Source organism: Canis aureus, chromosome 4 (assembly GCF_053574225.1).
Source record: "Canis aureus isolate CA01 chromosome 4, VMU_Caureus_v.1.0, whole genome shotgun sequence".
Classification (NCBI taxonomy): domain Eukaryota; kingdom Metazoa; phylum Chordata; class Mammalia; order Carnivora; family Canidae; genus Canis; species Canis aureus.
Window position 1 is genome coordinate 54599478 of NC_135614.1, and position 15167 is coordinate 54614644.

The following is a 15167-nucleotide window of genomic DNA, read 5'->3' on the forward strand; positions in this document are numbered from 1 at the left end:
CTTCTCTGGTTAAGTCAATCTTACTAATAATCGAAACTATAAGTCATTGAGTGCTAATCCCTGTGGTGCACGTAACATACCTAACTTAAAGTCTCACATCAAAGAAAAGCATATTATCACCATTTCACACAGAGGTTTCACTGAGTTTAAGACCAAGACCATGAAGCTGGTTAGCGGTAGCACCGGAATGCAACCCCAGGCCTAAGTGACACCAAGGCTCTACTAACTATACTAACTTTCTTCTTTTCTTGGCTCCAGTAGCAGCGGGGGGGGGGGGGGGGGGGGGGGGGGGGGCGGGGGGGGGGCGGGGGGGCGGGGAATGGGAGCTGAAGTTACAGGAAGAGGAGATACTTGCTCTCCCTCATGCCTGCTTATCAGAGTTTCCTAAAGATGACCTCAGAGCTGTGACCCTGCTCCCACCTCTTTTTTCCTCAAACTGCTGAATTTCAGTTGAAATGATGGGGCTTTTTTAAAAGATTTTTTTTTAAGTAATCTCTACACCCAACATGGGGCTTGAACTTATAACCCCAAGATCAAGAGTTGCATGCTCTACCCACCAAACCAGCCAGGCATCCCTACCTCTAAATGTATGGTTTTCAAATTATAAAACTTATAATAATTTTTAATTAAAAAATTGCAGTTCAGAAGGGTATAAAGTGAAGGATAAAAGTCCACTGGCTATTCTGTAGTCAAGAGACAGTCACCAACACTAACAGATTCTTTAAGATCTATCCAGAAATTATGCACACGTACCCACAGAAGTGTACATTCTTTTTAAAGATGGGATCACATTATACAGATTGCACTTCAAAAGTTGCTTTTTTTTACCTTACAAGGTATTTTGCAGACTTTTACATATTAGTATATATGAAGATAGATTATTATATTTAGAATACTGCTTTTTAGAATATCCCAATGTACGAATATTTCCTACTTATTTAATTACAGTTCTACTGATTATCAGTAGGACAGGTTGTTTTCCGGTTTTAATATTGTGAACTCTGCTATAATGGACATTCTTGAACATATCTTTATACATGTGGTAGTTATACCTATAGGAGAAATTCTGGAAGTGAAATTTCTGAGATAAAGGGTTTGCTTATTTAAAATGTTTCCTCCCAATGGGTTTGTAGTAGGCTGAATATTAATTAGCACCCCTTCCCCATATCCATGTCCTAATCTCTGGAATTTGGGATTTTACTACCTCACATCATAAAAGCGATTTTGTAGATGTGATTACGAATCTTGGGGTAGGGATCCCTGGGTGGCGCAGCAGTTTAGGGCCTGCCTTTGGCCCAGGGTGCGATCCTGGAGACCCAGGATCAAATCCCACGTCGGGCCCCCAGTGCATGGAACCTGCTTCTCCCTCTGCCTATGTCTCTGCCTCTCTCTCTCTATCTCTCTCTGTGTGACTATCATAAAAAAAAAAAAAAAAAAAAAAGAATCTTGGGGTAGGAAGCCATCTGGGTGGCTCAGCGGTTGAGTGTCTGCCTTCAGCTCAGGGCATGATCCTGGGGTCCTGGCATGGAATTCCACATCAGGCTTCCTCTGGGGAGCCTGCTTCTCCCTCTGCCTATGTCTCTGCCTCTTTCTCTGTGTCTCTCATGAATAAATAAATAAAATCTTAAAAAAAAAAAATCTTGGAGTGGGATGATTATCTTGGATTATCTGGGTGGGTCCAATGTAATTACTAGGGTCCTTTTAAGAGAGTGCAGGAGGTTTAAGCCAGAGGAGAAAGTCACTTGAGAAGGGAAGGAGAGGCTGAAGGGACATGACTATGAGGCACAACCTCCAGAAACAGCAAGAGGCAAGGAACCGATGGTTCTCTGCAGACTCCAGGAGGAATCAGCTCTGCTGACATCTTGATTTTTAGCCTAGTGACTAAGTTGGAAGACTGTGGTCTTTTGATGTCCATAATTGTAAGGCAACACATTTGGATTGCTTGAGGCCATTAAATTGGCAGTCATTTGTTAAAGCAGCAATAAACAGGAGACCAATACAGGGCTGCATCCTCTTTAGACCAGAAGTTGTTAACTTGTCTAGATTCCTTTGGGAATATGAGGCTATCCATGAAGCACCCTCTCTGAAGTAGAAAAAGATGCACCTATATATGGGTCTACTATTTCAGAGAAACCATGGACCCCCAAAGCTCGTTCCCAGACCTCCTAAAGTTAGAGCTGTCCTTTCAGGGCCTCAGCTTTCTTTTCCTTTCCCCATTTCCCAAAAGTAGGCTGAGATTCGTGTCTGTGGTTTGAGAAATATCAGATTGTTGGGAGGAGTCCCTAGAGGTCATGTACTCATTTTAAAGATGGAGAAAAAGAGGCCTGAGGTAGAAAAACTAGGACTTGGGATGCCTGGGTGGCTCAGCGGTTACGCATCTGCCTTTATTATTATTTTTTATTATTTTTTTATTTTATTTTATTTTTTTTTTAATTTATTTTTTTATTGGTGTTCAATTTACTAACATACAGAATAACACCCAGTGCCCGTCACCCATTCACTCCCACCCCCCCCTCCTCCCCTTCTACCACCCCTAGTTCGTTTCCCAGAGTTAGCAGTCTTTACGTTCTGTCTCCCTTTCTGATATTTCCCACACATTTCTTCTCCCTTCCCTTATTTTCCCTTTCACTATTATTTATATTCCCCACATGAATGAGAACATATAATGTTTGTCCTTCTCCGACTGACTTACTTCACTCAGCATAATACCCTCCAGTTCCATCCACGTTGAAGCAAATGGTGGGTATTTGTCATTTCTAATAGCTGAGTAATATTCCATTGTATACATAATCCACATCTTCTTTATCCACTCATCTTTCGTTGGACACCGAGGCTCCTTCCACAGTTTGGCTATTGTGGCCATTGCTGCTATAAACATCGGGGTGCAGGTGTCCCGGCGTTTCATTGCATCTGTATCTTTGGGGTAAATCCCCAACAGTGCAATTGCTGGGTCGTAGGGCAGGTATATTTTTAACTGTTTGAGGAACCTCCACACAGTTTTCCAGAGTGGCTGCACCAGTTCACATTCCCACCAACAGTGTATGAGGGTTCCCTTTTCTCCACATCCTCTCCAACATTTGTTGTTTCCTGCCTTGTTAATTTGCCCCATTCTCATTGGTGTGAGGTGGTATCTGATTGTGGTTTTGATTTGTATTTCCCTGATGGCAAGTGATGCAGAGCATTTTCTCATATGCATGTTGGCCATGTCTAGGTCTTCCTCTGTGAGATTTCTGTTCATGTCTTTTGCCCATTTCATGATTGGATTGTTTGTTTCTTTGCTGTTGAGTTTAATAAGTTCTTTATAGATCTTGGAAACTAGCCCTTTATCTGATATGTCATTTGCAAATATCTTCTCCCATTCTGTAGGTTGTCTTTGAGTTTTGTTGACTGTATCCTTTGCTGTGCAAAAGCTTCTTATCTTGATGAAGTCCCAATAGTTCATTTTCGCTTTTGTTTCTTTTGCCTTCGTGGATGTATCTTGCAAGAAGTTACTATGGCCGAGTTCAAAAAGGGTGTTGCCTGTGTTCTTCTCTAAGATTTTGATGGAATATTTTTTTTAAATAATAAATTTATTTAAGCATCTGCCTTTAGCTCAGGGCATGATCCTGGAGATCCAGGATCAATACTGCATTGGGCTCCCTGCATGGAGCCTGCTTCTCCCTCTGTCTGTGTCTCTGCCTCTCTCTCTCTCTGTGTCTCTCATGAATAATAAATAAAATCTTTAAAAAAAAATTTAAAAAAAAGGAAAAGAAAAACTAGGACTAGATCCAGATCTCACAGTTCCTGATCCCAAGTACTCTTTGGCTTGAATAACCTTTGTCTTCAAGGAAGGAGGAATATGGGATGCATTCCTGGGCTCAGCTGGGGTGTTGGAAACACCTCAAATTATAGATGAGGAAAATTTTCTTAACTGAGCAAACACAGGCAGTAAAGGCCTCCCACAGGCTGGTGTTCCCCTCTGTTGGAGTAGGAAGTGGTCACATAGAAGACCGCTTCAGGGACCCCTGGCTGCAGGCTCCAGGTCCTATGAATTAATCCTGAGCTTCTCTGAGGAGCTCAAGGGCCTTTCCAAAAAGGGCTGGGATGGGGAAATAGGCCTTGCCTTCTCCCCGTTGATTTTTAGGAATAACTCAATCTGACCTCCTGGCTTTCTAAATTTCTGGGGCAGTACCCTCCAAGTTGTTTCCTCTCTCTCCTCTAGACCTCTTGATTCTTGACTCTGTTGGAAAATAGCCTTGGATTGAATGGGGAGAAGGGGTAATGAGCTCTTCTATGATATGCTTTGAACTTTCCTGGGGAATCTGAAGGGGAAACCCAGGTTGGAAAGAAGGAAATAGGACCCTTGGCTGCAGAGGGGAAAAACAAATGATCCTGGCTGACTGAACCCTCTTTTCTGAATCAGTTCCAGTCATTGGGCACTGACAATGTGCCAGGCACTGTGCTAACATGATTTGCAGCAGTCTCCCCTTAACCACAGGGATTATGTTTCAAGACCCCCAGTGGACTCCTGAAACTGTTACTGAACTATATATATATAATGTTTTTTCTTACATACATACTTAAAAATGTTTAATTTATAAATTCAACAGTAAGAGATTAACAACAATAGCAATACACCATCATAATGTGAATGGGGTCCCTCAAAATGTCTTCTTGTATTGTACTCCCTCTTCTTGTGATGGTGTGAGATGATAAAATGCCTACGTGATGAGATGAAGTGAGGTGAATGGTGTAGTGTCATGTGGTGTAGTACTAGGCTACTACTGACAACACACCAGAAAGAGGTTCATTTGCTTCCAGATCACAGTGGACCATGGGTCACTGAAACAGTAGAAAATGAAATGACAGAAAAGGGGGGATACTGTGATATTATTCTATTCTCTCAACCCCAGAAATAGGATTATCACTGTTACTATTCTTATTATAAGGAACCTAATATTCAGAGAGATAGAGAACTTGCTAGTCCCTTGCAGAGTTGAGTTTTCAAAAACCAAGTTTTTAATCACTCTCTTTCACCCCTATTCTTGGCTGAGAAGGGTCCCAAGAGGGAGAAAATCACTCCCAACTGCTCCCAGCAGGTTGTGTCTGCGCACTGTCCCCCAGCTGCACGCCCAGCCACTACTCCTGTCCGTGTCCCTCCCTCTCCTAGCCCACCTGCACAGTCCTCCCTACACCCCTGTAGGGTAAAACCATGATGCCTATCGTCCACACCAGACAATTACTCCTTTTTTCTCTTCTCTTTTATGATGGCTGCTGTTTTGAGGCAGGCTAACTTGTTGACACCAACCACAAGGCAAGCTTTTTGAGGGAGCAGGGGAATGGAGTCAGTCAGCAGACATAGATGGAACACTTTCGATGTGTCTGGCGCCTGCCGTGAAAAGCTCGGGCGCTAGGATGGTGCGCAAGACACCTGCCATCCCTGTACTCATGGATTGTACTCATCAAATGGTCACAGTGCACCGTGGACCACAGTTTTGATAAATGACCAGAGCATCAAGTAGAGGATGCACAGAGTATTTCCCAGAGCGACTGGGACTAGGTTTCCAGGAGGAAGGGCATTTGAAGTGAGGCCTGACGGGGGGCACTTGGTGGGATGAGCGCTGGGTGTTATGCTAAATGTTGGCAAATTGAACTCCAATAAAAAAAATTTTTAAAAATGAAGTGAGGCTTGAAGGAGGACAGAAATGCTTAGTCTGTGAGGACAGGGAGGTGGTGGTGGTGGGGGGCAAGCATTCCTGGCAGGCCCGGCAACGTGAGCACCTGCAGGGGGCCAGGGACAGCCTGGTCCAGGATGAATTGGAGAGGCCAGTGATGGGGGCTGTTTACCTTCCCCTGTTTTCGGAGTCGGGGTCCTCAGGTATAACAGGGGGATGCAGATTGCAGGAGCCTGTGTGCGAGCCGCGGGGGCGGGCCGGGCTGTGCTGCTGAGGCCCTTGCACCCCAGGGGGAGCAGCGAGCCTTCTCCAGCTCCGGCCTGCATCCCGGCCACAAAGTGGTGTAAGAAAAGCCCCAACCAGGAGGCTCTTTGATTTCCCATTTTCCCGTTGACCTGCAACTCCAGAAGGCAGAAATCCCTGGGTTTTATTCTGACTAATGAAGGCGGAGCTTAGTATTTTTAGCTCCGATAGCATCTCCCAGCATATTTTCCCAGGGAAGCCCCGCTCGCCCCATCCTGCCGGAAGCTCTGGGCCAGCGGGGGGCGCGCATCTGGGAAGGCGAGAGGGCTGGGAGGGAGCCCCCCGGGGGATCCGGGTAAATCAAACCAGATGGGGGGGGAACTGCCTGGGGGGGGGGGCTGGTTCCTCGCCTCCTTGCCTAGAGGGGAGCAAATGGGTCTGACCCTTCCCCCCTTCTGGCTTTACTTACACTAGCGCAGCGGGAGGCAGAGTCAGAGCCCTCCAACCATCTGCAGGGACTGGGTCAAAGGTACCAAGTATCATATGTGTCGACATCAAAGTTCTACACCACACTATTAAATGGTTAGAAAATATGCTCTGTCTTCCTGACAAAGAAATATACCTTTATAACACAAAAGAAGGCACAGGTCAGGTTGAGGGTTTTATAGGATTGGGAGCTGGGAAAAACACCAGAGGACTGAATTATTATTACATATTCTTGGACGTTCTGTTGTTGGGCCGGTGGTGTGGGGATGAAAAAAACAAAACTATAAATCGAACTCTTAAATTAATATGCATTTATACTATACATTTTATCTTTCTTGCCTTCATTTTAGTAACATTGTATGTTATAATCCAGACCTCCCAGCCTCTGGCTTTCTGGAGATACAATTGAAATAAAAATTGTATATATTTAAGGTGTACAAGGAGATGTGTGGATGCATGTGTTCACTGTGAAATGATCATCACAACTAAGTTAATTAACCCATCACCTCACATGTCACCTTTCCATTATCCGCGGGGTGAGAACACTCAGAAGCTTTCTTTCTTTTTTCTTTCTTTCTTTCTTTCTTTCTTTCTTTCTTTCTTTCTTTCTTTCTTTCTTTCTTTCTTTCTTTCTTTCTTTCTTTCTTTCTTTCTTTCTTTCTTTCTTTCTTTCTTTCTTTCTTTCTTTCTTTTTCTTTTAAGATTTTATTTATTTGTTCATGAGAGACAGAGAGAGAGAGGCAGAGACAGGCAGATGGAGAAGCTGGCCCCATGCAGGGAGCCCAACGCGGGACTCGATCCCCGGGCTCCAGGATCACACCCTGGGCCAAAGACAGCACTAAACCACTGAGCCACCTGGGCTGCCCAGAAGCTTTCTTTATACCATTTGTGCTCTATTGTCCGTTAGACCAGATCAGACAACCTTTCTTGAGTCACTGTAACTCTTTGGTTTTCATTAATTTTAGTTTGAAGAAATTCTGCTCTGGTAAGAGGATGGCACCTGAAATTGTCAATAGGATTTTTTAAGCACTACTTAAAAAATAAGCAAGGTATTTTACCGATCACATTCAACTACTGTAATGGGGTCACATATAATAACAGAAAATATTACAAAATATTTTCATTTTATTATACAAATATCCCTTACAATATCATTTTCACTGTCTCTTTGCAGCATCTGGAGCATATAGTATTTCTTGTTTTTTCAACTTTTTCAATTCTGGGATTGATAAGGAAACCTCCCTAAAAGTGGCCAGTGGATTCCCTTGTTCTGATCTTCCTCAGGACAATACTTTGACCATGATGGCCAAAAAATAGTTTGTAAGCAAGTTGGTTTGGCATTATTTGCATGTGAATCTTCTTTGTCATGCAAAGTATTTTTTTGTTTCACTGTTTCGATTTCTATTTCATTAGAATGGCATTTTTGTGGCATACATCACATGCATTTTCATTTGAGGAAAGCCAATTTCTGTAAAATCTGTAAAAATATTTGCGCCCCCTTGAAGCAAATTAGACAAACCTAGATGACTTTGATTTTTTTGGTAATGTCAATAATAGTAAGCAATAATGCAGACCAAATGACTATAGTGTAAATTCAAAATGAATTTTATTTTCTCATAAGACCACTGCTCACTTTTTTGAGGATGTTCTGTGTCTTTATTTAAATTTTCGGTTCAGTTCTTTTATCCTATCTAAACTAAATCTAATTACTTGAACAGCATTTTGTCAGCAGTTCTACTGTCTGAAAGTGGTTATAATGTGAAATGGTTATAATGTGATATGTGTTTCATCAAACATTCTATCTTTGAACAACAGCTCCATAAACTGTTGTAGGTAATTTTTGTTTGTTTCAAAAAAGGGGACATCATTAGAGGCACAGTTGTAACCTATGTTGCCTAGTAACAACTTCAAGCTGCATGCATTCTGTGGCACAAAAACACTCCTGGATTTTTGGTTAAAATTGCCATTCTCGTAGGCTTGCCCTCTTTCCTCACCTGTATGCCTCTACAGCTCAAGCTTCCATGCCTCCCAAGCAGAATGCATCCCTGGGGCCAGTGGCAGCACAGTGCACAAAACCTTCACTACACTTGGAGGTCACTGCAATCAAGGACATGGCCTAAAAATAAGTGTGAAGCTTCTACTGGGGCCTGAACAGCATCGGTCACAGGGTGGATGTTTAGGATCACAGGCTACCGAGCCAGCACCAAGCATCGGATTTTGAGGGACGCAGATGCACAAGGCTACTTCACACGTGCATTGTTTTGCAGACTGTGACTGACATTCAGGGCCTGGTAAAGTGTAGGGTTAGGGGCAGGAGCAGGTTTAATCTAAGCCGGTCAGGGCCTCTTCTTGGCCAACATTTGATTTTGGAAAATTCTTTCTCTTCAGTCTTTTGGTGCCTGCATCTCCTTGTGTCCAGATGCTCATTTTTCAAGTTTAGGCAGAAATGGAACCTCTTGGGCACCTGGGTGGCTCAGTGGTTGAGCATCTGCCTTTGGCTTGGGTCATGATCCCGGGATCCTGAGATCGAGTCCCATATCAGGCTCCCTGTGGGGAGCCTGGTTTTCCCTCTGCCTGTTTCTCTGCCTCTCTGTGTGTCTCTCATGAATAAATAAATAAAATCTTAAAAAAAAAATAAATGGAACCTCTTCCCTGAAGTCCTCCCTGATATGGCCCTCACTCTATCTTACTCCAACGGGAAGAACACGCTTTCCTCTGATCTTAAGAGTCACCTGGTGTGACTGTCTCTTGGGATCCCTTTAGGATAGAGGTGCTGCAAAGCATATTGTTATATGCTTAGTGGTTAAGACCTTGGATCTGGATCCAGACTTACTGGACTTTGAATTCTAGCTCCTTTCCTTACCCTTTATGAGATCTGTGCCTCAGAATTTGGCACAGGAAATGGGAGTAAATAGCAGTACCTACTTCCTACAATTTGTGACATTTAAGTGAATAAAGAATTTAAAGCATTTTTTTTCTGATGCCTGGCGTAAGGAAGCTCAATAATTGCTAGTGATCATTAGAATTGTCATATTCTCTCCGTCACGTTCTTATTCACGATATGGTTTTATTCCTTCTAGAACTCCAGGAGTTCCTTTAAGTCTGTGACTATGATCAGTTTTTAATCATACAGAGTCTTGCAAATAGTATTCAAGATGTGTTCTCAAAGCAATGGTATCCCAACCTTCAAACAAGTCCAGGGCCCCCAGAGACAGAGGCTTTTTCAGACCTAGACTTTCTCTTCCCTAGCGTTATGAATTGTGTTCCCCACTCCAGAACTCCTGTGTTAAAATCCTAGCCCCCAGTACCTCAAAATGGGACTGTATACAGAGACAAAAACCTTTATTTAACAAGGTAGGTTAGGCAAAATGAGGCCATATGAATGCATCCGAATGCAATACATCTGGTGTCCTGCTAAGGAGAGGAAATCAGGACCCAGACACAGCCAGAGGGAAGACCCTGGGAAGACAAAGGGAGAAGGTGGCATTTAAAAGCCAAGGAGAGGGATCCCTGGGTGGCGCAGTGGTTTGGCGCCTGCCTTTGGCCCAGGGCACGATCCTGGAGACCCGGGATCAAATCCCACATCAGGCTCCCGGTGCATGGAGCCTGCTTCTCCCTCTGCCTATGTCTCTGCCTCTCTCTCTCTCTCTGTGTGACTATCATAAATAAATAAAAAATCTTTAAAAAAAAAAAAAAAAAAAAAAAAAAAAAAAAAAAATAAAAGCCAAGGAGAAAAAAATAAAAATTAAAAAATAAATAAATAAAAGCCAAGGAGAGACTCTTAGAAGAAACTAACCCTGATGTTACCTTGGTCGTGGATTTCTAGCCTCCAGAAAGTAAATTTCTGTTGTTTAAACCATGGGGTCTGTGCGATTTTGTTATGGCAGCCTTAGCACATGAATATGTTCTGCTGCCCAATTCTCTCCCATTGTGAAAATGTTTTCTCCCTTCCATCTGAAATCCTTCAATATTTTGCCAGGTCCCTGCTTCCCAGATTGTGCCCAGGCGTTAGGACTGCCTGCGAGTCAGTGGTCCTTCTCTTCTGTGAGTCTTGTTTTTGTTATTTGTATACATCTAACATGGACTTCTATGTTCTTAGGCCAGTATTTTTCAAAGCATGTTCCATGAGAGGGTCACTAGTGTTGCAGAGAAAGGTGTTCCCGAAGTCATGGCCACTAGGCAATGTGGTTATTCTAGGCTGATTAGGTGCCGCAGGACTCACAACACTGGAGATCTTCAAGAAGGGAAAGAGCGTGAGGCGTTCCCCAAACCCAGATGGCCACAGAACCCCCTTTTCACTGAGCATCTCTCAGGACTATACCAATTGCATCCCATCTACACCAGCTCAAATATACAACCCATAATGATGAGATTCCTTGGAAGGTGGTGACACATGGCTGAAAAAGATTGCAAATTTGTGAGTCAGGCCCCTCAGAGTACCCCACTGGGACATTATCGGGAATCGGGATAGTAAAGCTGGAGGGGACCTCAGATTATTTTGTCCAAGTTGAAAAAGAGGGAACCAACGACCTAAGAGATTAGAGGGCTGCCCAAGGCCAGAGCCAAAGGGGAGTCATAATGCCCTAGGACTCATCTTTAGGAAAGTTGCTGCTCCATTAAATATGAGACTCCAAGTACTGGTGTTGGTTTTAAACTCAACCTTCTAGTGTTCTGGTGTCACCCTTTCTGATGAGGGGGGAGAGGTACCTTCAGCCTGGGAACTCCCCTGACACCATGCTGGGCCTTTTTCCTGATACCAGGCTCTGCTCTATCTTACTCACCCAAAAACCTGAAAAGTCCAGTGGCCCTAAGTCTAGGTTCGGGGTCTGGCCTGGCTGATCAGTTCATGCCAGCATGAGAGAAAAAGCTCAGGCTTTGAAACTGGGTTCAAATCAGAACTGTCACTTAGTAACTGTGCGGAAACACACTGCAGAGCCTCTCTCTCCAAGGTGGGATCTATAACACACAGAGTGGCTGCAGCTGATTCGAAGAAATGGAGGGATGGGTTTTAGCACGGTGTCTGAACACATCAGGTCTTGTTAAATATTAGTTCCCAACTCTCCTCTGAAACAAGGGATCATTCAGTGAGACTATGAAATCCTGAAGAGCAGGAACTACCAGCCTGTATCTTGTCCAGTGTAAGTCAGTTGGTAAAGGTCATGCCCCCAGGAGAAAGCACAACAAGCCATTAGTTTAGGATGCACTGACCTGCTTCCTATTCCCTATCTCCTTCCATTCTCTTTTGGGATGTTTTCTTAGTCACAAGTGTTCATGTGACCTTCCACAGATCCATGAGCCCTGGAATAAGACCAGGAATCAGGGCCAAGATGCTGGTTTGGAAGCAGTTTTAATGGAGATGGAAATGTTTATCAACTCAACACAGATACCCCAAAATACAAAGCAAAATATCATCTTCAGCTGCATAGCAAATATGGTTTAAGAATTTAACATCATTATTTGATCACAAGCGTAAATAGAAGTCAACATAAATAAATGTAAATTCATTGTACAAAAATCCCCAACAACTCTTAATACAAATATGGTACATTTGACAGTTTCTGAAACAATTTTTTTTTAAAACTTTTTAAAACCTAAGATTTTTTTTCCTGGTTCTTAGACACACACAAAAAATCAAATCAAAGGTGGCAGGAATATCAGAGAGGAAAGAATATTAAACCTGTTTGGTATTCATAAATAAATGCTGCCAGCGAGTGAGGGAAATGAAATGTCTCTCCTTAAGGTGAAGACCTCAGTTTACCAGGGTCCAATCTCCTGAAGATAATAGGATTCTACCGAGGGGGTCAGATTCAGGTTTACGAATGCAGGACCTAGGGGCTGGCTGTTGAAAAAGCAATCCCATCAAACGGATGATCCAAATCTCCACAAAAGCAATGGTCAAGGATTTGGAATAAACTCTAGGATTTAATAGTTGGTCGCCTATCTGAAATACCCACTGTCCCCAGACGGGAGTGAAAATTCAGAACACTGGTGCTTAGAGACTTTAATGTGGTTTTGGAAGGCATGTTTGACCACGTGGCATAGCCTCTCCCTTTCGCCTTTGGGACACATCTATGCTCATCAAGAGGAAAAAACAAAAAAATCAGAATAGGATAAGTGGCAAGTCCAGACGGGAGGCTGCCAGTTTCCACCCTGGACGGTAGTTTTCCTACCCTACAAATATCTTCTTTCATGGCTCAGAGGGAATTCAAAGTCCAAGGTGGGGAGTGGAGAGACCCTCTATGGCAGTGGTCCTCAGATTTCCATGTGCAACACAACTGAGAGCGCTTGTGGGAAGTGCAGATCTCCCTGCTACTCTCAGAGATGCAAACTTAATTGGTTTGGGGTCAGGCCCAGAAATCCAATGTGCTCGTCTCAGGACATCCTGATGTAGGCTCTTGGAGCACACTTGGTGAGCCCCACCTGGCTCCTCCCTGGTAAGCAGAGTGTATCACACAACCCTCTTGCTATGGACTGTTTTTGCTCTTTCCATGGGGTTAACATGGGCCATCTGACTAATGGTTATCATTTCCATTTATCTGCCCTGAGGGAGGAGGATCAGTGCCGTTCTATTTTTCTCTCCTTTCTTTGCCTACCTGGGTTGGGGGAGAGATATTAAATGTCTCACTTTATATTTTCTTACAAGCTCAGGGTCACAGGCTCCCTTTGAAGAAGAGATGCTCTGTAATGAGACATTCTGCAAAGACTTTTGGTTCAGAGAAATCGAAGTAGGTATGCCCCTGTGAGCAACACCACATGCCTCAAAATCTAAGTTAAGGAACACTAAGGACGTTGAGAGCAAGAGATAAAACATCCCAAGGATCTTTCAGCTTCTAGGACGATGAAAGTCCCGATTCACCAACACAGGATTCCTTTTCTGGGAGTGTATCCTGGTATTAAAAACTCATTGACAAGTGTAACTTATATTCCTTACCTCCCTGACCCCAATATGCTTTGGGCTTCTGTTGAAATAACCTCTTAATAATTTCTTTCTCGTGGGAGTTTGCCTTGATGAGAGTCTGTGCAGAGAAGTGGTCCCTAATTTGGTCACCGGCTAGTGCTGAGGGCAGTACAGCTGAACCGTTCGGTGCTGCATTCCCAGTGTCCAGCTACTCACGGTATTTGCTTGATGAATAAAGGAACCACTTCCTCATCAAGCTGAGATGGTCTAAGAGCTTTTTGTTCGGGGCTAGGGAATTCCTGGCTATGTCAATAAATACTGCTTCTGTACAGCAGGCCTGACCATCTTCCTACCCTAATTCCACTCAGTGAGATACAGCTGTGAATGCATTTCTGAGTTCTCCCTTGGAGCACCCTGAGAGGGGAGTGTGGTTTGGGGAGTTCATGGAAGGCCCAGAGCCAACACCATCTATCACGGTGCCAGTACCAGGAACCTTGTCTTTTGTCTCCCATGGCTCTCAGCGTCTGGTCCACAAGTACTGTTGGTGGTAAGGGGCCAGAGGAGGGGAAGAAGCCAAGAAGTGGGACACGCCTGTCAGGTCAGACTGATATCTTGAGGTATAGCCATGCTCTTGTCTCCAGCACTAAGACTTCCCTCCTGAGGTCACATGTGGGCACCAAGTAGGAGGTTATCATCTGGGAGGAGGTCTTGAGAAGCAACCACGGATGGGGGGGCAGGGCTGTGAGATGAAGAAGGGGTGAAACTAGGGCTCTTAACACAGCTGAGGGAAAAAAGAAAAGAAAAAGCACATACTGCCCTGTTTCTTTTCATTTTTGTTTTCATTTACGCTATGGAAAAACCACCATGGAGATGTCATGGGAGAGCATGCACAGGCCCAGCCCTTGGGAGGTGTAGATGTGTTTGGGGAGGTTCTTGTTTGCTTCCAGGCTTATCCCATGTGCTGTCCAGTCAGACCCTGCTGCAGGCTGGCCATGGCTTCCTCTCTCCTGGTGCTTCTTCTCTTCCAGGTGAAGGATCTGCAGGACCTTCCACCTAGCAGGTGGTGGCCAGGGACTGGTGGATGGGTGGCTGGAAGCAACGCACATGCTCTACGGTGGAGCTGTCCGTCTCCACGGATTTCATGTACTTGTTCAGGATGGCAAAAACCTCATTGTTCAAGATCTGGTACTTCCTAATTCTGTCGGCCATCTTCTTCAGGGGCTGCAGATGGACAGGGATGTGCAAGTTAGGGGCAGGAGGAGGGGACAGAGAAATAAAAAGCAAGAGCAAGAGAATTCAGTGAGGTTGGGGTCCAGGGTCCTGATGCTTCAATGATCAGGATCCTCTCTTGCTTAAGACCTTCTGTGGGTTTCCAGAGCTTAGCAATCAAGTGTTAACTTGGCTATAAAACCTTTGGTCTGTTTCAAAATTTACTACAAGGCTACAATAATCAAAATAATATGACACTGGCATGAAGACAGGCCTATAGATCAATGGAATAGACAGCTCAGAAATAAACTCTTCCATATATGGGCAAATGATGTTTAACAAGGGTGAACAAGGGTGCCAAAACCGTTCAGCAGAGAAAGGACGGTGTTCTCAATAAACGGTGCTGGGAAAACTGGATATCCACATGCAAAAGAATGAAGCTGGATCCTTACTTTATATAATATACAATATAAAAAAACAAACTTCAAGGTGGTTTAAAGACCTAAACATAGGATCTAAAACTATAAAACTCTTAGAAGAAAACAGAGAAAAATCTTCATGACATTGAATTTGGCAATGATTTCTTAGACGTGACACCAAAAGCATAAGTAATAAAAGAAAACACAAACCACATCAAAATTGAAGACTTATCTGCATCAAAGGACACTATTAACAGA

General features: G+C 43.8%; 1 protein-coding gene across 5 annotated transcripts in view; it reads right to left on the reverse strand.

Annotated features, from left to right (window-relative positions):
• Positions 1–11713: 11713 nt before the first annotated feature.
• The window catches only part of CYFIP2 (cytoplasmic FMR1 interacting protein 2), a 123733-nt gene continuing 120279 nt past the window's right edge, over positions 11714–15167 (reverse strand). For all 5 annotated transcript variants that reach the window (XM_077895723.1, XM_077895721.1, XM_077895722.1 and 2 more), the window contains one exon: positions 11714–14502. In XM_077895723.1, coding sequence (XP_077751849.1) covers positions 14335–14502 — 168 coding nt within the window. In that variant the 3' untranslated portion in view covers positions 11714–14334. The remainder of the gene's footprint in view (positions 14503–15167) is intronic.